This window comes from Babylonia areolata, chromosome 6 (genome assembly GCF_041734735.1).
Source record: "Babylonia areolata isolate BAREFJ2019XMU chromosome 6, ASM4173473v1, whole genome shotgun sequence".
NCBI lineage: Eukaryota > Metazoa > Mollusca > Gastropoda > Neogastropoda > Buccinidae > Babylonia > Babylonia areolata.
The window spans coordinates 32595141-32618888 of record NC_134881.1 but is presented as its reverse complement, the minus strand read 5'-3'; the positions used below and the strand labels follow the sequence as shown (position 1 = coordinate 32618888).

Sequence of the window (23748 nt, the reverse complement as noted above, 5' to 3'; positions counted from 1 at the left end):
CTAGGCATACCTACAAATCATGGACTGCTGATCCCATGTTTCCAGGGAGAAGTCATAAAACACTCTTTCCTTATAACATCCCCCATTTAGCTGTTGTTCTTATGACCAGTCTGATGGAGATTCATTGAAAAAAATGTCATGTTGGTTTACTATAGGTGTTGGCTGTATGAATTCATTGATGTGTATTCCTTTCATTCCTTTTGGGGTACAGGAGAGGGGTGAACACAGAGTTGTGTTTAACAAAAATCAGATGCTGAATGAGCAAAACAAAGAAACAAAAGAAATTGTTGGTTTTTGTTGTTGATATTTTAAAGTATTTTTTTTTATTGCCCTGACATTTGCATTCAGTGAACAGAACACACACACATGCATGCATACACACACGTACACACGCGCACGCGTGCACACACACACACACACACACACACACACACACGCACACACACACACACGTCAAGCTTCTATTCTAATAGTTCAGTGGTAATCTTTTTCAAAGTTCAACAGAGATGGAAGATGGAGAAAGCAAGAAAACATGCCGACTTCCTCTTTTTATTGGCAGAATATTATTAAGTTTTTTGCCAGTCGGGGAAAGAAGTATGAATGAATACGTTGGATGCGTAATTGATGAATGTGAATAACCTTGATATAAAATACAGTGCTTCTGACAATGGGGAACAATGAGAAAGGACAGACAGACTGATGCTTTGCTCTATGAAAATCATTCATTCAAAGTGTTGTGGTGTGGACTCTAAGGAATATCCTGCTTCACTGCCATCATCTCTGCTGTTGTTCAGTTCACATAAACTGGAAAGACAAGCAGTTATATTCAGAAATATCCAGAGCTGAAGTAATCCTTCACACAATGTGATTTTCGATTTGGTGTCCACGTGGGAATGGTTGCAGGTGTTAATGTGAGCTCATGGGTAGGATCAGCTTACAGCAATGCAATCAATCAAAGGAACAGTTTGGGAAAAGAGGCCAGCATTACCACTATGAAGTATGGGGAATGTCTGCCCACACATTACTGGTGGAAGAAAATTGATATAAGTTTTCAGGGCTTGATAATCTGTAACAATATGGATGGCATGGCTTGAGAACTGTGGCTTGTTAGGGTATGTATGCCCGTTGTATTTATCATAAAAAAGATCTGCTTCCATTTACAGAATGGAATTTCACATTGAACAGCATTGCACGTTTCACTGCCACCAGTTTCATCAAATCATTTTACAGGTTCAGAGCATTCCAGCATTTAGACTATACAGGTTAATGAATACTATGATTTGTAGCTATTAGGTAAAACTTTATACATAATTCATGTGATGTGAAAAGAATGCAGGAATTGTGTCATTTTTTGTGTGTAGTGTATGTTGGTGGACCAAGTTACACATGATTATGGTAGACAATTCTGAGTGAAGGGGTGTGGCTGTTGGGAAGGGTTGAGCATGACAAAGTCAAAGTTACGTTTGCGGATGATGGTGTCCAGAGGCAGTATTGACATGTCATCACTTGTTGCAGCATCTGTGGTGTGCGTACCGTCTGCACACAGTGTAGGAGTGAGATGGGAAACAGATGGTGTGGCAGTGTGCAGCCTGCTGATAGCATTACTGAGGGTGCACTGGTGGGACACTGATTGACAAGTCCAACACCTCACAAAAAGGACATTCCCATTGAGAATAAGAAAACATTTTATATGTTATTCAAGAAAATTTGAAATAGGTAGACTTCCGTTTGCTGTGATTCTGCCTTGGTATTAATCTTTGAATGAGAATGTCAGTTGTTATCTAGTACTAGTAGCCATTCACTTCTTATTTGTCTTAGATTTATTTTTATACCTACATTATGCAAACTGGTTTTTGAGACTGGCTTGTGCTCTTGCTGGCACCTTTGGGCAGGTGGTGTTATATAGTGCTGGTATTGTTTTACTTTGGCTGACCCATTTTCAGGCCATTTTCTGTGGATTGTCCTCCACACTGTTAATCCTGAATCCTCCGTACACAGCCTCATCTAAGCGTGTCTGCTGTTGTCCGAAATCCAGCAGTCCAAAGCGATGCTATCTGTCAGTAGCAACTTCGAATTGGTGGGGTTATGTGATGCTGGTACTAGTTGTTGGATGAGGGACACTTTATTGGTAACATTTCATTTCTGTTGGGTGACACTTCTGTCCTTCGGGTCTTCCTGGGTTTTTGTTTTTTAAGCGTGATGCTTAGTGGTTGGAATTTTGATGATTTCCCATGAGATTTTGCTTACAATATACCTTTCTTTTTGAGGGGGTGGGGGTAGGGGGTTGTGTGTGTGTGTGTGTGTGTGTGTGTGTGTGTGTTAGAGGGGGTTGGCCAGGCGGGTGATGTGGATGTGTACATGTGTATGCACATTTGGTGATCCACACATGTCCTTATTTAAACACACACGGTCACACACATAGACTGACTAGTGCACACAGGTGTGGGCGCGTGCGCGCACACACACACACACACACACACGCTCTCTCTCTCTCTCTCTCTCTCTCTCTCTCTCTCTCTCTCTCTCTATATATATATATATATATATATATATATATATATATATATCTGCCTTAGTATCCCCTGTCTTTGTGTGCTGTCTACTTGTGTGTCCTGCTTTCTGTCATGAGTTGATTTGAAAATAGATACAATCAATACCAAGATCAAACAAGAAGACTCCACACCAGAAGAAAATAATAACTCATTGAAAGACACATGGTACCAAAAACAAAACAACAACAATAGAAAACAACAACAAAAAAAAAAAAAAAAAGAAATAAGATTGAGGCCACATTTTTCAGGAGCAAGTGCAGAAGTATAATAATTGTGTTTGATAACAAAATTATTTTTTTACATGCCTTGATATGAGTTTTATCTTTTATTCCTCTAAATTAAGACTCTCTCTCTCTCTCTCTCTCTCTCTCTCTGTGTGTGTGTGTGTGTGAATGACTGGTGTGTTAGCAGTTTGATTTGTCTGCGCACAAGATATATGTGAATATTATTATCATCATTATTATTATTCATGGATGAACAATATCCTTTATATGGAGTGGAGTGATGGCCTAGAGGTAATGTGTCCGCCTAGGAAGCGAGAGAATCTGAGTGCGCTGGTTTGAATCACAGCTCAGCCACCAATATTTTCTCCCCCTCCTCTAGACCTTGAGTGGTGGTCTGGACGTTAAGTCATTCGGATGAGACGATAAACCGAGGTCCTGTGTGCAGCATGCACTTTGTGCACATAAAAGAACCTACGGCAACAAAAGGGTTGTGCCTGGCAAAATTCAGTAGAAAAATCCACTTCGATAGGAAAAACAAATAAAACTGCAGGCAGGAAAAATACCAAAAAAAATCGGTGGCGCTTTAATGTAGCGACGCGCTCTCCCTTGGGAGAGCAGCCTGAATTTCACACAGAGAAATCTGTTCTGATAAAAACAGATATATGAACGCAAAATACGCAAACAAATATATTTTGACAGGGGCCGGGAGCGTCAGAAAACGCTGAAAAGAGAATGGCAGAAGCAGGAAAGTGTGCGACTGCCTCTGAGGCCAGAAGCCCTCATCAGCGAGGATGACATTCCTCATCGCATGGTCAGTGTCATCATTTTGATTTCTTGTGTGTGTGTGTGATTGATGGTGGATTTTTCTGTTAATTTATACTACCTGTTCATTTGCAATAAACTGTATAAAAAGAAATTATGATAAAAAAAAGAACATGGAGAAAACGCAATTCCTTGTGTGTGCGTGCACACACAAACACAAACACAGACGCATACACTCACACACACACGCACAAACACCCATTTATATATATGTGTGTGTGTGTAAGTGCATATATATATATATATATATATATATGCTTATTCTCTCTCTGTCTCTCTTCCTGATTAATTGTTAGATTGTTAGAAACTATTTCCGAGAAACCATATTTATATCAAATGACTTCATCAGACAGAAATGCACTTTTGCAGAATGAGATTGCAGACTGCTCAGGGCATTCCACAAGGAACAGGAAATAATTTCCTATTGATTTTCTGTCACAATGTCTGCAAAGAAACATTTTACTCAAGGGAAATCCCAAATTTTATTCAAACTTCTCTCTCCCTCTCCTCTTCTCTGTCTGTGTGTCTGTCTGTCTCTCTCATACACACATACGCTCACACACACACACGCACGCACGCATTCTCTCCCCCAATATTTCTCATTCTTACCAATTCTTTTGAGATTTATATTAAATAATTTAACTGACATGTGATGAAGTTTTTTTGTTACCTGTTTCAGAAACAATTGGAGAAATATCTGCAAAATCTGCTGCTGTGCAAGTCTTACAGAAACCACCCAGAAACGGTAACATGAACAACAATATTTTAAACTTGAAAGAAGGGGGTGGTGGGGCTAACAGAATTCATTTCATGTTGTTTATACTGTGGGAATGCAGAAGTTTATGCTACTAGCTAGTCTACTGCAAAGGGACCATCTGGCATGGGAAGAATTAGACAGGAGTATTGATGAAAAGAAGGGGTAGGGGTGGTCAGAGGAAGATTGGTTGTCATTTGCAGTTAGATAGTTTCAGTTTCAGTTTCTTTTGGAGGCAAATGACCAGACGCTCAGTTTGATTTTCCAGTCAAACCTGGGAGAATGGGTGTGAACGGGATTCAAACCTCAGAGCCTCACAGACACTGTATTCGCAGATAAGCATCGAAATCATTCTGCCACCTTACTCCCTTATTCCCTGCGATAGTAATATCCTCTTTATGCCCTGTGGCACTTAAGGCTGCCATCAGAGATACATGGTTGTCATTCACAGTTAGTTACTGATCTTCTGTATATGATATGTGGCATGTAAGGCCACCAACAGAGATCTTCACTGCTCTCTATCTTCTGTTGTCTTAGCTAAATTTACCCACATGCAGCTGTTTTCCTTCAGTTCTTTTCAAACCATTCATTCTGTGTCACGTCTTCAATTTCAGTTTCTCAAGGAGGCATCACTGCATTCTGACAAATCTATACACGCTACACCACATCTGCTTTGCAGATGCCTGACAGCAGCGTAATCCAGCACGCTAGTCAGGCCTTGAGTGCATGTATATACATCTTTGTACCTATCAGAGTGGATGTCTTCTACAGAATTTTACCAGAGGACAATGTTATTGTTGTCATGGGCTCTTTTTCAGTGCGCCAAGTGTTTGGTGCACTTTGGACCTTGGTTTATTGTCTCATCCAAATGACTGAACACCCAATCTGATATTTCAGTCAAACTTGGAAGAAAGGGCGAGAGTGGGAATCAAACCCAGACCCAATGCCATGTCTCCCTTGGTCTTCCTCATAGCGCTCTTTTTCCATGTGATGTCCAGTGAAGGGCTTCTCTTGGATGTGCATTGGCGGCATTCTGATCTAAGGACTTGTCCTATCCTGCGCTTTCCCCCATGCTTGATCTCAGTTGTCATATGTGTTTGTGGATTATTACTTTGATGTGATATTTCAAACTGTTTTCAGAGAGGGTTGAACATAACAAACTCTTTACATAAGCATCTTTGAATATAGATTGACATGAAGTATTATGCTAAAGAATTGGATGAACCATGTGGTGTGAATAATTTCATTTTCTGCTTCCACTTGACACCACCCTTTATTCGCTTGGTCCCTGCCACCACTCCCCAATAACTGCCCTGTCTCTTCATTGAAAAGAATGCTTTTTATTTACAAACTGGTGGTGATTTCCTTTACATTCTGAACTTCATTTTCCATATAATTTTTCAGGTTTTATTTTCATTTGTGAATTCCATTCAGTCTAGCTAGAAATCAGTTGCAGTCATCTTGCAGTATTCAATCAGTCCTGATCTAGCTGTATATGTTTTTGATTTATTTTAGGCTATAAGTATATTTGGAGAATCTGTAGGTGTATGTTTATTATCTAACTTCTGAAAAAATATGATGATGATTGATACAGTTTTTTGGAGAAAAAAAAAAAGGAAGGAAAAGAACTTGTCAGAATGATGAAAGTGTCGGAATGTGACAATAGAAAAAAAAAAGATAAATAGTTCAGTTCAGATTTAAATGCCAGTACTCTATTCTTGGATTTTCATGTCAAGGGAAAGCTATGCTTAGCATCTGGATGTGAGGACATCTGGGTGTGGAGAGTTTGCTAGCTTGCTGACATTCACTGCTGAAAGAAGTAAAGAGAAATGTAGCATCATTAACTCATGTCTGTTTGACATTTCCTGAATGCAGAATAGCTTTGCCATTTAGGGACTTTGTGATATTTCATCAAGAATTTTTTGTATCAAATGTTTGAAGAATGAGGTTGTTTTTTGTTGTTGTTGTTGTTTTTTTTGTTACATTTCACTTGCTCATTTGATTAAAAAAAAGAAGTAAAGAAAGACAAACCCCATCACACAGTTAACGATTGGGGTGGGGGTGGGGGGGGGGGGGAATAGGCGTTTGGCAGATTCTGTGCCTTTTGCCATCCATAAGGAATTATCTTGTCACAGTAATGTAAATCAATTTTTCTTTTTTTAAAGAAAGAAAGGAGAGATTTGTTAGATGTATGAAGCAGACGTAATATGGGACATTGATTCGCTCTGGATCTTTGCTGGATTTTGGTCATAATGCAGGGCTTCAATGTCAGATTGATTCAGCTGAAAATCACAGTTTGGCAATCAATTCTTGAAAACTTTTCCAGTTTGGGAAGAATGGGGGGGAAATCACATACAGACTGACTGAAGGTCAGTCAGTCACCAGTCATGGTAGACAGGGAATTACTCCGCAAAGGTTGAAAAACTAGTGAGCAGGTAAGAAAGGCATGATCTGTTGCAACAGTTTGAGTGGTTATTTGGAGGGAGTGATTCTATAGAGGGGTCTTTACCTGAGCTGGTTCTTCAGTGGCTTTTGATGCTGGTGCCCGTGCTACCATTAATGATGATATCTCCACTGCTATGTCTGCCACTAGTGTCACTTTCAGTATTCTTTTTCTGATCATTATGAGGAGAGAGATTTTCTGTAGAGGGATCATTTTTGGAAGTTGCACTTGAATTTTCAGTCTGAGGGTCCTAAGTTCGATCCCAGTACACATATTGGCATCTGTCTGCAGAGATGCCAACTGATACGTTCTGCTGAATTTTGTTACACTCGATCGCAGTTTGTTCGGATGTTATACCAACGTCAAAGTTGTTCTGACCAGTTCATTTTCGACTACATAGCCATGTCACATGCTTTCCTGTCGTAACATTACCCAGATGCTCTAGAGCTATCGATCATGAGGCCAGGGCAGTCACTACTAACTTTGGCCTCATGAGATGATGCTCAGCTAATCGCATGGGTGTTTACATTGAAACAGCATTGCAAATGGACCAATCAGCTTAATCGTAGCAGTTACTCAATGTTGCAGGTAGGCCCAAGTGTTTGTATGCCTTGTAGATAAAATGTACGTTTGATGATGTGGCTCGGAGTCTGTGTGTTCCTACCAAAATTCAAAATGGTCCTACCAAATTTCCTGATTGTTCCTACAAATGCTTCACAGGGGTTGGCATCTCTGTGTTAGGTAAAGGATGGAAATTTTCCTCTTTGTCTCTATTTCATGCAAATACACACATTAAATATCCCGAAATGCTTGTCTGGCTTTGGTGGGAAAAAGAAATATAAACACATCCAGTGTGCACACCACTTTAGAATTGAGTACGGCTGATTCTATGCTAGAGAAAAAAGCAGACATACAAGTAAAAGCCCAGTTATAGATATTAGTGAGTGTGGGGCTGGCAGTAGATAGAAAGACCAAAAACTCCACTTCTTTTGCTGTCGCTATGGCCAGTACTGCCATCAGTGCTAACTATGCTACTTCACTTGCTGCAACCACTTCTAGTGTTGTTCAGCTTGTCGGGCACAGACACAGCATTTGCTGCTGCTGCTGCTCTTTCTCTTCCCAATAAGATTATGACCATGATGTCACTTTATGGATATAACTTTTTTTTGGCAGTATTGATTTGATGATGAATAGCTATTGATGATGTGATCATGACCTTTTTTGTGCACGTGCAGCTGAAGTTCTTTGAGGTGAGTCACCTGTCGTTCGTGGCCCGCCTGGGCAACAAGGCGAAGGAAGGGATGGTGAAGAAGTGTTCTGGGGGTCGCCGCATCAGCATCGGCTGTTGTGGCTGTCTTCAGAAAGTCCACTTTGCTGGCACTTGGAACAAACGGTAACATTTGTCCCACTGCGTAGGTTTGTGTTGGTTGTATTGTATTATAATTGTATTATAATGTATTGTATTACTTTTTATATCACAACATATTTCTTTGTGTGAAATTTGGGTTGCTCTCCACAGTGAGAGCATTGCCACGGTACAGTGTCACCTTTTTCTTTCTTAAAAAAAAAAAAATCTATCTGCAAGGATTTGTTTTACTATCAAAGTGGATTTTTCTACAGAATTTTGCTAAGGACAACTCTTTTGTTGCTGTTGGTTCTTTTATGTGCACTAAGTGCATGCTTCAGATGGGATCCTGACTTTATCATCTCATCTGAATGATCCAGGCCACCACTCAAGGTCTAATGGAGGTGGAGGAAATTCTGATGAGTGGTAGACATGTTACCACTGTTCCATCACTTGTTTGGTTTTTGTCTTCTTTTCATATTTATCAGTAGATGTTAACTTTTTGATAATCTAAAGCAAATGATACTTATATATGCTTTATTTCATTTGGATCTTTTCTTTCTTCCTTGTTGCTGGTATGTTTAAAAAAAGAAAGACGACCTTGGAGACATGCATGAAACATAATCATAATTTAGTACAGGCATTACTAAACAGCATAGCAGGAAGATAAATGGTAGATCATTGCTGTTTTGGTAAACCTTTATTTGGTAAGTTATCTGTTTGTAGTAACAACTGACATTGCAGTTGAAAGAAGCAATTGTTAAGGAATGTGTATTGAAAGGCTATGGTAGCTGATGCCTTTAATTAAAGTTAAGTGTTTCATGAAGGGGGTGAGTCCTGGATGTCTCTGGTATTCTGAGAGAAGCCCTGTCATTTATTTAGAAATAGAATTTTGATCCACTTTTTTTTGGTTAGTGAAGTGTACATCCTAGATGAGTGACACTCAGTACAGCTTTGGTCTGCCATGAGTACTGAATCGTCAGCCAGGAAAGCATATTTGATAATCATATGTTGTAAGCTTGGATGTGTTTGATGCGGTTGATTGCAGTGGTGAAACCCAAGTCAGAAAACAAATTTATATATATATCTGGTCATAGAAATGAGCCAGGATGTTAAACGTTGATGATTAAACATGATTCCTGATGCTAAGGTTTGTTTTCAATTCAAGTGTGTAAAGAAAGTGCCTCCATGTAATCACCAATTCACTATTCGCTGGTTTGCCCTCTGATTTGATATCATGCCTTCAGATGACCTTGATCAATGCTGCCAGAGTTATTCACAGAAAGTCAAAAAAGATCATTTTACCCCACTCTTGTGTCAACTTCATTTGCTGCCCATCCAGTACAGAATTCAGTACAAAATTGGCATATTGGCTTTTTGCCACTTCAAAGGTTCTTTCCCATGTACTTGTCTTCTGTCCTTTATATTTACACCCCTTCCCATTTGCTCAGGTCTTATGGAGAAAAGCTTCTTCTAGTCCCCAAAGTATCTTCAAAGACATTTGGCCAAAGGGCTCTTCAGTAACAAGCATCTTCTATCTGGAATTATCTTCCTTTGGATCTCCATCACTTATGAACTCTGTCTTCTTTCAAAGCAAAACTGAAAAGCTACCTATTCAAAATGGCATTTAGATGTGATGAAGCATAGTCATTTGTCTGTCTCCTCCCACCATCTGCACTCCCCATGTGCGCTCCCCACAGCATTGATGTTTTCATGTGATGCGTGTGCTTGTGAGTGTGTGTTTACTGTGTGAGTGTATGTGTGCATGCGCCTATGTGTATGTGTGTGTACGTGTGTGTGTGTGTGTGTGTGTGTGAGATGTTTTATGATTTTTTTTGGTGATTATTCATATCTGTAAACTGTAGTATTGTATTGGCGTACATAGATTTTGTTTTTCACTTTTATGTCCTCATGTGCTGTTGTGTGGTGTAGTGCACTGATGTATATGTATTGTTCATGTGAGGTGCTTAGAGCCCATTATATGGGGGGTTTGCGCCATATAAGTACAATGTATTATTATCATTATTATGTATCAGCTGTCTGTGTGCAGATGCTCATGTTTGTGTGTGTTAAATGTTAACACTGGTATTTTTTCAGCAACCAGAAATTGTATAGGAACTGAATGTTGAAGACTGTAGACATGAATAAGGTATTTCTATTCATCCCTGTTATGATGATATGGCAAGGAGGGTGAGAAGTCCAATGCACAATAGAAAAAGCCTGTAGGCACATTAGAGCTAGCATTTTACTAGTTATATTCAGTTCTTATCAAACTTGATAATTCAGTAACTGGTCTTGATAGGACTGAGACTGTTGAAATATTCATTGGCCCTTGAACTTCATACTTGAGTCTTGAATGCCTTGCTGAATGATCGTTTCATAAATCAAGCATTTTACAGAGAGAGAAATCAAGAGTTGTCTTTTTTAAATCTGTTTTTCTGTTGTTTCAGTTGGCTGGTGCTAAAAGACAGTTACTTGGCATACATTCGGCCAGAGGACGGGGTGATCAGCGACGTGATGCTGATGGACCAGGAGTTCAAAGTGGAGTCTGGCATGAAGGCCACGGGAGCCAAGCACGGTGTCCTCATCTCCAACCTCAACAGGTACACACTTTCAGTGACTGCATTCTGTTTAAAGGTTAAAGGTCCCATAGCCTTTTACAGTCATCAGAGCAGTGAAAGCTGCCTTTCTCAAGGACACGACACCATGCTGAAACAGGGCCTAGAACCCTGATCAGTGGTGAGCACGGGATCAGAAGTTCAACACCTAACTGATTCCGCCACAGCATCCTGTGCATTCTGTTTTATTGGGCTTTAGTCCAGCTGTGATATGGCCCTGTGCAGTTGGCTGGGTCATAAAGCAACACTGCTAGTAATAGGACTCTTTAGTCATAGCGGAGTTTGTGTGAAATTTGTTGTGCCCTGCCCCAGGGGTAGAATATGTATGTCAACAGAAATGTTATTGCAGAAACTTGCTGGTCAGTTCACTGTCATTACAAGTGTTGCAGAAACTTGCTGGTCAGTTCACTGTCATTACAAGTGTTGCAGAAACTTGCTGGTCAGTTCACTGTCATTATAAGTGTTGCAGAAACTTGCTGGTCAGTTCACTGTCATACAAGTGTTGCAGAAACTTGCTGATCAGTTCACTGTCAACATTTCAAGATTTGATAACCCGTGGCCACTGCTGGGATGTAGGAGGATTTCAGAAAACAACAGAATCAAAAACTCATCTAGATTTATCACAATATATGCATATATGAAAGAGTCATTCACAGCATTGCAAGTTTGAATTAATTTTCCGAGTCATAATAGAGTGCGCGTTTGCCTGCAGAAAACAGAATAAAGACTTTGGACATAAATCTTTTATACAAATCTTAGAAAAATAGGGGCACTCCATGATAAGAATGAAATTCCTCACCAGTGGTATTCTTGTCATATTTTTTTCTACATATTATGTTTTTCTCTTGGAATTGCACTTGCCTGCTCTCTTTCACTTGGCAAACTGTGATCGTTACATCTGAATTTGAACAGTGAAATCATGTTAACTGGGCAATTGCCCAATATATTTTTTTCTTTCATGTAATTTGTAACTCTTTCTTTTATATAAAGCACCATTAGCTCTTAGAAAGAAAGGTGCTATACAAATGTAGATTATTATTATTATTATTATTACTATCATTGTTATTATTATGATGATTATTATTATTAACGTTCCCTAAATGTTTCAGAAACTTGCTGGTCAAATGCTGGACGTCACGCAAGGCACGTGAGTGGGCAGAGAGCATTCAGAAAATGGCGTCCCAGGAGGCCAGTGACTTCACCACCAAGAATCGCTTTGGCTCCTTCGCCCCCGTCAGAGAGGATTCCTACGCGCGATGGTCGGGAACTGTGTTTGTTCGTCTTTTTGTCAGTGTCAGGGGTAACCATGCTCTATAATTGCATGCCTTTGTTCTCATGTCTGTTATTATTGTTCTGATAATGATACGGTAATAATGGTGATTTCAGAAACATTGTTATTATTGTTCTGATAATGATATGGTAATAATGGTGATTTCAGAAAGCATTTTTTCTACAAGAACTGCTGTTACTATTGACTTATGATGGTCATTGATTTTTCTATTTAAGAAAAAAAATTGATAAAATGGAACTTCAACAAAATACTTTGCTGTTTTTCTTTCTTGCTTGCTTGCTTCCTTCTTACTTTCTATTTTATAAATAGATTTCATGACTTTAAAAAAAAAGACCATTTTATCTTATTTGAACACATATACATGAACACATATATACATGTGAACGCTGAGCACCATGTACACTTACACTCTCCCACTTTTTGTTCTTGTCGGCAAATGTAAACAGACCACAGGCTCATTGTTAGAGAGACAGAGCTATGAGCATATGTGCACTCATTCATGAACACATGCAAAATACTCTCTCTCTCACACACACACACACACACGCACGCACGCACGCACGCACGCACGCATACACTTGCAAACTCACTTCTATCCCCCCAAAAAGTAATAATTTGAAACAAATCAGTACACCTTTCACTTCCATTGTCTCCTAATGACAGTTCTATAGTCTGTATTCTGCTGAATAACAAAACGATTTCTGTATAACACTGAGTTTGCATTCTGTATACCACTGAGCAGCAGTCTGCATTCTGTATAGCGCTGTGTACTGGGTGGGCAGGTTTGTGGATGCTCGCTCCTACTTTGAGGCTGTGGCTGAGGCACTGGAGAAAGCCAAGGAGGAGATCTACATCACAGATTGGTGGTCAGTGGTTTGTTGTCTCGCTGCCTTTCTCTGGCTTGTCTGCATGTTCGTCAATTGTTTTATTTTGAATATGCGTCTGTTTGTGTGTGTGTGTTTGTGTGTGTGTGTGTGTTGTTGTTGTTGTTGTTGTTGTTTTTATAGATATGTATCTGTAGCAGTGTTTTAGGTGAAACAATAAGCAGCTGCATGATTTAGTATCAATGGTTGTACCAGATGTTTTTTGGGGTCTGTTAGTCACTGCTTTGTGTGTGTGTGTAGGTGTGTGTGGGTGTGTGTGTGCGTGTTTGTGTTTGAGCGTGCATGCTGTGTGTGCGCACGCAGATTGTGTGTGTGTGTGTGTGTGTGTGTGTGTGTGTGTGTGTAAATAAGGCCTGCAACTTTTTCTTCAACTTTCAAAGGTTGCACTTACTAAAACTTATGTTTATTATTGGACCATTGCAAGGATGGATATTTTTATACTCCCATAGTCCTTGTTTGGAAGTGACTAATGCTTGATATATTCATGCTTCCAAATACTCGTGTGATTAAGGAATTATTAAAGTACAAATATTTGAATTTCTGCATGTAAAAAGACATGAAGAAGATTAACCATTTCCAGGTGTGCATTTATTATCTTGACTTCAGAATTAAGAAGAATTTGCATCCTTTACCCATGAGGATCTGACAAAAGGCTGGCATGCTAAAAGTCTGGACCATCATGGTTGAATTTTTTCCTAAAGGAAAAAGGAAAAATTCAACAGTATAAAAAAACTGACAATTACTTGAACGTTTGTTACTTGGAATATCTTTTCAAGTGCAGAAGTTAGAGGAACTGTCAGTAATACACAGAAGTGACCATATGTTGCCTCCACTTAAAAAGTAGTTTTTCTTTATCTATTATTTGTTTTTGCCATATTTCTCAGAGTTGGTAATTCTCAATCTCAGAAGCAGTCATTTTTCTTTCAATGTACCACATTTTTCATTTGACATGAATCTACACAAGTGAGTTCCTGTTCAATTTTACTTTGAATGGTCATAAAGCTGACCTATCTTTGTTAGTTCAGCAGAATTTATTGTTGCATATTTTTGGTTTGTATAATACACTGATACTGTTTTCGTTAGTTAGATACACACAAAAATATAGTAGTAGGATATGGCAGATGGAAACAGATTGCTAAAATAGTGCTTATTCTGGACCACAGAGATAGACTTGTGCATTTTTGTTGTATATGATGTGTTAAGAATTTTTGTGCATTTGCTGTGGTTCTGTAAATTGTTCATTGATTTTGAGCTTTTGTTTGTTTGTTTTTGCAGTAGTGGCTCTTGGCCTCAGGTGACAGGTTGCTTTTATAAGTGTTCCATAATCATGCTGTTGTGGGTTTTTATTTTTATGTTGAAGACTTATGTTCAATATTGGACATTTACAAATGAAAGTTGTTGGTATTTCACATTTACTGGTTAAACATTTTTGCCAGTATTTGATGTTTACTGTTCAGATCTATTGTTGTTGTAAAAGGTTCCAGTGTTCATGTTTTTTTGTTTTTTTTGGTTTTGTTTTCTTTTTTTGTCTTTGGTTGTTTTATTTTTTATTTATTTATTTTTTTAGTTTTGGTTGGCTGGTTGGTTTTTTTTCAGAATTTCAGCTTCAGGTAATAATGCTCAATCATTTTTACAGACTGTGTAAATCCAAGTTTTCAGTGAGTACTGTAAAACAGAAGTTGAGTCTTTTTTTTTTTTATTGTAGTTTATTTTTTCCACTGGATTTGAGTCTGAAGCATGTCTTAAATGAAAAAAGCAAAGAGAAACAAAAACGCTCTCGTAGATTATGCCAGAAGCAGTGATTTAGGAAGAGCAGCTCCAGGTACTGGGCTGTGTCTTGAGCCTTTATCACTGCTGGCAGCATTCCAGTATTTTGAAAGTTGGCAAGCAAGTTTTTTGGCACTGCTTTCCAGAAACAGGCTCCAGTTTTTGTTTTGTTTTGGTATTGTTGTGTGGGTTTTTTTCTGTGTCAGTAAAGACTCAAAATAGAATTCTTTCTGTGTGCAAACATAATCATGAATTATATCTCTGGCACTGAGGTTCATGCATACAAGCTCCCCAAAAGCAATAAGGTTTGTGCAGATGATAGTGGTCTCACCTGTCACTGGCTAAGAAAGATGCATTTGTAACTGAGCATTACTTGTTTTTTTACTATTGCAGACCATTTGTGTATGATATCCAACCTTTGTGTCATGCAGTATGTTTGCTTGTGCACAGGTATATGCACACACACAGACACACAGACAGACACACACACACACACACACACACACACACACACACACACACACACACACACACACACACACACACACACACACACACACACACATACCCCCAACCTCTCCACTCCCAACCCCCTGCCCTGCTCACACACTCACACATGATGAATAGAGTGCAAGGCAAAACCAAAATCTCTGATTCAACATAGTTGATTTCCGCTTATTTTCAGTTGGGGGAAAATTAGATGAAAAGGGCAGTTTAGGGAGAGCGGGTTGGAGAAAGCCAGATAATTTGCTTCAAGCTCTCTGGGAGTAGTGTAAATGCCAGTGCCATCACACACCACATGTACTCACTTGTTTCATGACTGACCATCACATCAGTAGAAATTTCAATACAATTTTTGTTTCTGCCTTTTAGGTTTAGATCTGGTCAATACTTTTCCTATTAAAAAAAAGAAAAAAAAAGAAAAAGAATATTCCTTAGATGCTGATACATTATAGGATATGTAAAAGACGTTTAAACCCTTTATGTGTGAAGCACATCATTGTATTTGCAAAATTATGTTTGGCATGTAATCTGTATTGCCAAGTCCAAATTGGTTCAGAATAGCCATAAAACATTCAGTTTGCTCAAGGTTTTTTTCCTTCAGTTTAACAGACAGCAATTTGGGATTCTTGTTACCCAAAAAAATAAAATAAAATAAAAAAGAAAGAAAGAAAAAAAAAGAAAAGAAAAAAAAAGAATGTATACTCAGTGGTTGGGGTGGGCGGTGGGGATATGAACCACCGGCTCAATACTTTGTACTATATGGAGTCTTGCTCCATTCTGTAACTCTGCAAATGTGGCTGATCTGTTATTGTTGATTGTGTCGTTTATTATCGGCAAAGAACAAAAGACAGTCAAAAACTGAAAGGAAAAGATCACTTTTGATATACAGCTTTTTTGCAGAAATAGATATTCTGTCAGAGATTAGAGAAAACAATGGACACACAGTGAGGAATGAAAGAACACAAGAAAACAGTGAATGCACTGTCAGAGATGGAAGAAAAACATTGAAGATATTGTCCGAGATGGATGAAAACAAGCCGGAGATGCAAGAACAAACTGTCAGTGATGGAAGAAAACAGTGAACATACTGTCAAAGATGGAAGAAGACAATGAACACACTGTCAGAGATGGAAGAAGACAATGAACATACTGTCAGAGATGGAAGAACACAATGAACAAACTGTCAGAGATGAAAGAAGACAAAGAACACACTGTCACAGATAAAAGAACACACTGTCAGAGATGGAAGAAGACAATGAACATACTGTCAGAGATGGAAGAAGACAATGAACATACTGTCAGAGATGGAAGAACACAATGAACAAACTGTCACAGAATAAAGAACACAATGAACAAACTGTCACAGATGGAAGAACACAATGAACATACTGTCAAAGATGGAAGAAGACAATGAACACACTGTCAGAGATGGAAGAAAACAATGAACACACTGTCAATGATGGAAGAACACAATGAACATACTGTCATAGATGGAAGAACACAATGAACACACTGTCACAGATGGAAGAACACAATGAACACACTGTCAAAGATGGAAGAACAAGACAATGAACACACTGTTACACATGGAAGAACACAATGGACACACTGTCACAGAATAAAAAACACAATGAACACACTGTCAGATATGGAAGAACACAATAAACACACTGTCAGAGATGGAAGAACACATTGAACGAACTGTCACAGATGGAAGAAGACAATGAACACACTGTCACAGATGGAAGAAGACAATGAACACACTGTCAGAGATGGAAGAAGACAATGAACACACTGTCAGAGATGGATGAACACAATAAACACACTGTCAGAGATGGAAAAACACAATGAACACACTGTCAGAAATGGAAGAAGACAATGAACACACTGTCACAGATGGAAGAAGACAATGAACACACTGTCACATATGGAAGAACACAATGAACACACTGTCAGAGATGGAAGAACACAATGAACACACTGTCACAGATGGAAGAACACAATGAACACACTGTCAGAGATGGAAGAACACAATGAACACACTGTCACAGATGGAAGAACACAATGAACAAACTGTCACAGATGGAAGAACACAATGAACACACTGTCACAGATGGAAGAACAAGACAATGAACACACTGTTACACATGGAAGAACACAATGGACACACTGTCACAGAAATAGAAGAACACAATGAACACACTGTCACAGATGGAAGAACACAGAACACACTGTCACAGATGGAAGAACACAATGAACAGACTGTCAGAGATGGAAGAAGACAAAGAACACACTGTCAGAGATCAAAGAACACAAAGAACACACTGTCAGAAATAGAACAACACAATGAACACACTGTCAGAGATGGAAGAAGACAATGAACACACTGTCACAGATGGAAGAACACAATAAAAACACTGTCACAGATGGAAGAAAACAATGAACACACTGTCAGTGATGGAATAACACAATGAACATACTGTCAAAGATGGAAGAACACAATGAACATACTGTCAGTGATGGAATAACACAATGAACATACTGTCAGAGATGGAAGAACACAATGAACAAACTGTCAGAGATGGAAGAACACAATGAACACACTGTCACAGATGGAAGAACAAGACAATGAACACACTGTCACAGATGGAAGAACACAATGAACACACTGTCACAGATGGAAGAACAAGACAATGAACACACTGTCACAGATGGAAGAACACAATGAACACACTGTCACAGATGGAAGAAGACAATGAACACACTGTCACAGAATAAAAAACACAATGAACACACTGTCAGAGATGAAAGAACACAATGAACACACTGTCACAGATGGAAGAAGACAATGAACACACTGTCACAGAATAAAAAACACAATGAACACACTGTCAGAGATGGAAGAACACAATGAACACACTGTCACAGATGGAAGAAGACAATGAACACACTGTCACAGAATAAAAAACACAATAAACACACTGTCAAAGATGGAAGAACACAATGAACACACTGTCACAGATGAAAGAACACAATGAACACACTGTCAGAAATGGAAGAACACAATGAACACACTGTCACAGATGGAAGAAAACAATGAACACACTGTCACAGATGGAAGAAGACAGTGAACATGAACACACTGTCAAAGATTGAAGAACACAATGAACACACTGTCAGTGATGGAAGAACACAATGAACATACTGTCACAGATGGAAGAACACAATGAACACACTGTCAAAGATGGAAGAAAACACTGAACACACTGTCACAGATGGAAGAAAACAATGAACACATTATCAGTGATGGAAGATCACAATGGACATACTGTGAGATAAGAAGAAAACAATGAACACACTGTTACAGGTGAAAGAAAACACTGAACATAGAGATGGAAGAAAATAATGAACATGCCATCAAAGATGGCAGAAAACAATGAACATGTGGTCAGAGATGAAAGAAAGCAATGAACATACAGTCACAGGTGGAAGAAAACAGTGAACATTGTGTCAGAGTGACCCTGCTGCATCCAGTCCTGCTGACCCAGCTTTTGTGTTTCCCTTTCCAAATTCTGTCTTGTTGAACTCCTCTGCCTATCTTTTTCTTTTTTTTAATTTTTTTTTATCTGCCTTACTTGTTTTCCTCCATTCACCTTTATATTTCATTTTTGTCCATTTTTTATATCATTCCCACCTTCCCCTATGTACAATGTCTCTCTCTCTCTCTCTCTCTCTCTCTCTCTCTCTCTCTCTCTCTCTCTTACTCACATGCTGTGCATGCACACAAGCACACATAAAACTACACATACACATGCATGTATGTGTTCGTAGTCAACGCGAGCATGTGCACACATGCATGTGCACACATACACATGCATGAATATGCACCCCAGCACATATGCGTGCATACACTCTCTCTCTCTCTCTCTCTCACTCACACACACATACATATATGTATTTTCTTTTTTGTTTATAACCCCATTGCTGTTTCCCCCAATAACTCCTGATATAAGTAATAACCAGACTTCTGTTTACTGCACTTTGTCTTGTGTGTGCACATGATGTGTAAATTTCCGTGATATTTATGTATTTTTTATGCTTAGATAAATTATTCCATTGTGCTGAATGTTTAGCAATTAAAATTTTTATTACTTTTAAAGGGGACATGAAGTGTTTGGTTTTATGGCTTACATAGATAGGTTTTGGGCAGTAATGGCTTATCCAATACTTTTAAAATCAAATAAATCTGTATCTTGAGAGAGAGAAAAAAGTATTTAAATGCAATGCTTCCAGTTGTGGTGGAGGCCAGCATTTTCCATAATGTTGTGATGTCACAAGAATGGAGTCTCACTTTTGCTTTTGGCTAACTTCGTTGGGTTAAGTTGCTGGTCAGGCATCTGCTTAGCAGATGTGGTTAGCGTATATGGATGTGTCTATACACTGCGACAACTCCTTGACTAATCGAACTGAACTGAACTATGGCTGACTTGCGAAGCAGAAAGAAATGAATTCGTTAAAAGATACTGTGCAAGGACTTAAGCACTTTCCACCCCCAGCCCCCCCCCTCCCCGCACCCCCCCCAAAAAAAAACACACACAAAAAACACCTGTGCAAGGACTATGTTGGAATGGAATTTGGTTTTACTCCATGTAATTTTGAACCAAAGTTTACTAAAGAAGACAGATGAAAGTTTTAAGTACCAATGCGGAAACTGCATGTTTGCCAACTCCATCGTGCCTGAAGAAAGCACATGTTTCAGAGACAATGATTTGATTGTTGCAGCTTTGGAAAACAATGAATGTGATGGGGCTGCAGTTTAAATAACAGAACATCTGTTTTTTGCCCCAGTTGTTCTGAACCGAGCAATCATGGACAGTGGCATTTAGCACAGTCATTGTGACGCAACAATTTACCTCTTACCTACGTATTGCCAAGCTGATAGTTTAAATCAGTACAATTGCTCTAATTTGCAGATAAGTTCAGTTTAATGCATTGTTCTGTAATTATAAACCCATTTACCAGGGTTTTACAGCATGATGCATTTTTCACTCCATGTCCCCTTTGATATTTTGTAATATTTAGAATTGTTTATACATTATAATTCAGCTTATTTACATTTTGTCATCTGCCATTTATAGATTTAAAAAACAAACAGATGTCAGCAAAAAGAAACAGGTTCCTCTTTCCACCTGTGTGTTTGTGTGTATGTGTGTGTGTGTGTGTGTGTGCGCGCACGCGCGCAAATGCACATGTATTTCAGAATGACTGAAAAAGAGAGAGAACTTATACAAATGTTTGCGAGTTAGCTAAAGATTATTTGTCTCCATGCTTGGACCACTTCTGTATTTATCTATGGAAACACAGTTTTTACATGAAATTAGAAAGGTGTCATTGGAGACAAAATGTCTCTCTCTCTCTGACTGTCTCTGTCTGTCTCCTCCTCTCATTTTATTGCTCTGTGTCTCTTTCTGTCTGTCTGTGGTTGTATGTGTGCGTGTATGCTTGTGTGCATGTGCATGTGTGCGCACATGTTTGTATGTGTGTGCATTTGTGTGTGTGTGTGGGTGTGTGTGTGTGACCTTTTTGTTAAACGGTGGTTCAGGGAGTATGAAGTAAAAAGTAAAGCATGCTGTTGTGTCTGTAGGGTTCAAATTTAGCGGGTGCAAATGCTACAAAAAGTTGGCTCGGGCACACAAATTTTCTGTCGAGAGTGCCCATTTGGCACTCAGAAATTGATAGAGGCGAAAGAAAATTAATTAAAAGACATACCAAGAAAGCAAGCTCGAACGCGGTCGCTTGAAATGTAAAGTGTTGTCTACTGCAGCTCGCAGAATGTTTGCGTGTGCACGATCGGATGTTGACGTTCATGGCGCGTCAGCGACGAACGATGTTTCCCATCTTCAGTGCTAAAAGAAAGGCTTACAAAACAGAGACGAAAGCTCAGGATGACAAAAAGAATAAACAGCAGGAGTACGAATCAAAGCGCCAGCGTGTGTACAATGAAGCCTGGCAGAAAGACTTTCCTTGGCACATTTTATTTCATTTTATTATGTTGGCACTTAATACCACAATTGGGCACTCAAATGTTTTGTCCAGAGTGCCCGACTAGCACTCAAAAAAAAAGGAGTTAAATTTGAACCCTGGTCTGTATACATTCAGTTCAGAGAACAGCAGTAGGGTTTCCAAATGTATATATTAACTGTTTTATTTTAGTCTCTTATAATCTCTGTGTTAAAAACTATGTCAAATTGTGAAACAGTATTGTTAGTGTTTATGTGGGCATAACCTAGGTTGTCTTTTTGTAAATCCTTTGTTATCAATATTTACTAATCAGATAAGTGTCATTTATACCTTTTTCTTGAACAGTAAACTTTTGTTTTGTCTTATTAGATCTTTAGTGAACTAAACCACAAAACAACCTCTGTTTGGAAAACACTTGCTACGAAGAACAGCAAAGAGAAGAGGAGAAATGGACAAAGACTTTTTCGTTTTATTTCCAAGTTATAATAGGAAATGATGCTTATGATAACATGCACATCTGTGTGAATCTCAAGAATCATCTGAATTTGAGTTCAGGGAATGACACCCCTGATGGAATGGGTGGCAAAGATGGAGCGATAGCATAGAGGTAGCGCATCCAAAAAGGAAGCAAGTGTCCACACATTCTAGTCCCATATATAGACTGGGACTTTCCTTTCTACTCTCCACATAGACTAGATCTTGAGTGATGGTCTTGGCACTAGTCTTTTGGATGAGATGATAAGACTGAGGTCCCGCATGTAGCATGTACTTACGGCATGTTAAAGAACCTACAACAACAAAAGGGTTGTCCCTGGCAAAATTCTGAAGAAAAATGCGCTTTGATATTAAAAACGAATACACTTGTAGACAGAAGAAAAAAAAAGAGAAAAAAAAAGATGGTTCTGGTTTGTGGCGGTGTGCACTCTCCAGGGAATTTCAAACAGAGAAGTCTGTTGTGATAAAACATAAAACAGTGCAATACAATGCAATGCAATGCAATGCAATACAATACAGTGCAGTGGAACACAACACAACACAACACAACACAACACAACACAACGCAAGTTGATATCGGATTACCATGTGTGCAGGTTGAGCCCGGAGATCTACATGAAGAGACCCATGGTGGATGGGGATCACTGGAGACTGGATGTCATCCTGGAGAGAAAAGCTGTAAGAGATGGAGAGAGAGAGAGAGAGATGGAGGAAAGAGGAGAGAGAGGAGAAGGAAAACATGGGGGAAAGAGGGGACAGAGAGAGGGAGGGGTGGGGGGAGAGAGGAGAGGGAGAAACATGGGGGAGAGAGGGGAGAGGGGAGAACGAGAGAGATGGGGGAAAGAGGGGAGAGAGGAGAGGGAGAAACATGGGGGAGAGAGGGGAGAAAGAGAGAGATGGGGGAAAGAGGGGAGAGGAGAGAGAGAGAGAATGACTGAGACAGAGAGAGATGGGGAAAGAGGGGAGAGAGGAGAGGGAGAAACATGGGGGAGAGGAGAGAGAGAGAGAATGACTGAGACAGAGAGAGAGATGAGGGAAAGAGGGGAGAGAGGAGAGGGAGAAACATGGGGGAAATAGGGGAGAGAGAGGGGGAGGGGAGAGAGGAGAGGGAGAAACATGGGGGAGAGAGGGGAGAAAGAGAGATGGGTGAAAGAGGGGAGAGAGGAGAGGGAGAAGCATGGGGGGAGAGGAGAGAGAGAGAGAGTGACTGAGACAGAGAGAGAGAGAGAGAGATGGGGGAAAGAGAGGAGAGAGAAACATAGGGGAAAGAGAGGAGAGGGAGAGAGAGATGGGGGAAAGAGGGGTGAGGAGAGAGATGGGGGAAAGAGGGGAGAGGAGAGAGATGGGGGAAAGAGGGGTGAGGAGAGAGATGGGGGAAAGAGGGGTGAGGAGAGAGATGGGGGAAAGAGAGGTGAGGAGAGAGATGGGGGAAAGAGGGGTGAGGAGAGAGATGGGGGAAAGAGAGGAGAGGGAGAGATGGGGGAAAGAGGGGTGAGGAGAGAGATGGGGGAAAGAGGGGTGAGGAGAGAGATGGGGGAAAGAAGGGTGAGGAGAGAGATGGGGGAAAGAGGGGAGAGGAGAGAGATGGGGGGAAAGAGGAGAGAGAGAAAGAGAGAGAGTGATTGGAAAGAGGAGAGGTGAGGGGGATAGAAGAGAGGAGATGAGGGAAAGAGGAGAGAGAGGGGGGAGAGGAGAGAGAGGGGAGGAACAGGAGAGAGATAGGGGAAAGAGGATAGGTTGGTGAGGAGAGATGGGGTGGGGGTAGAGGAGATAGGAGGGAAGAGGAGAGGGGAGTGAAGTGGAGATGGAGGGTAGAGTGAGAAATTCATGTATGACATGTATTCCCTAAACTTGCGTTCTACAGTGTGTGTGTGTGTGAATGTGTGTGAATCATGCACAAGTGTCTTGTTCAGAGACAGAGGAGAGAAAAAAAGCTTATGAGCGTGGATTTTTTTTTTTAATGCATGTTCATGTGTGATGTCTTTCTGCATAGTAGAACTTTACATGCTTTTGCACTGGTAGTTCTGT

General features: G+C 39.7%; 1 protein-coding gene across 1 annotated transcript in view; it reads left to right on the top strand.

Moving 5' to 3' along the window:
* LOC143282950 (phospholipase D1-like) overlaps positions 1-23748 on the top strand; it is an 80806-nt gene that overhangs the window by 31547 nt on the left and 25511 nt on the right. The window contains 7 exon segments of the mRNA XM_076588870.1: positions 3476-3587; positions 4278-4343; positions 8031-8188; positions 10591-10743; positions 11868-12017; positions 12832-12915; positions 22317-22398. Coding sequence (XP_076444985.1) covers positions 3476-3587; positions 4278-4343; positions 8031-8188; positions 10591-10743; positions 11868-12017; positions 12832-12915; positions 22317-22398 — 805 coding nt within the window.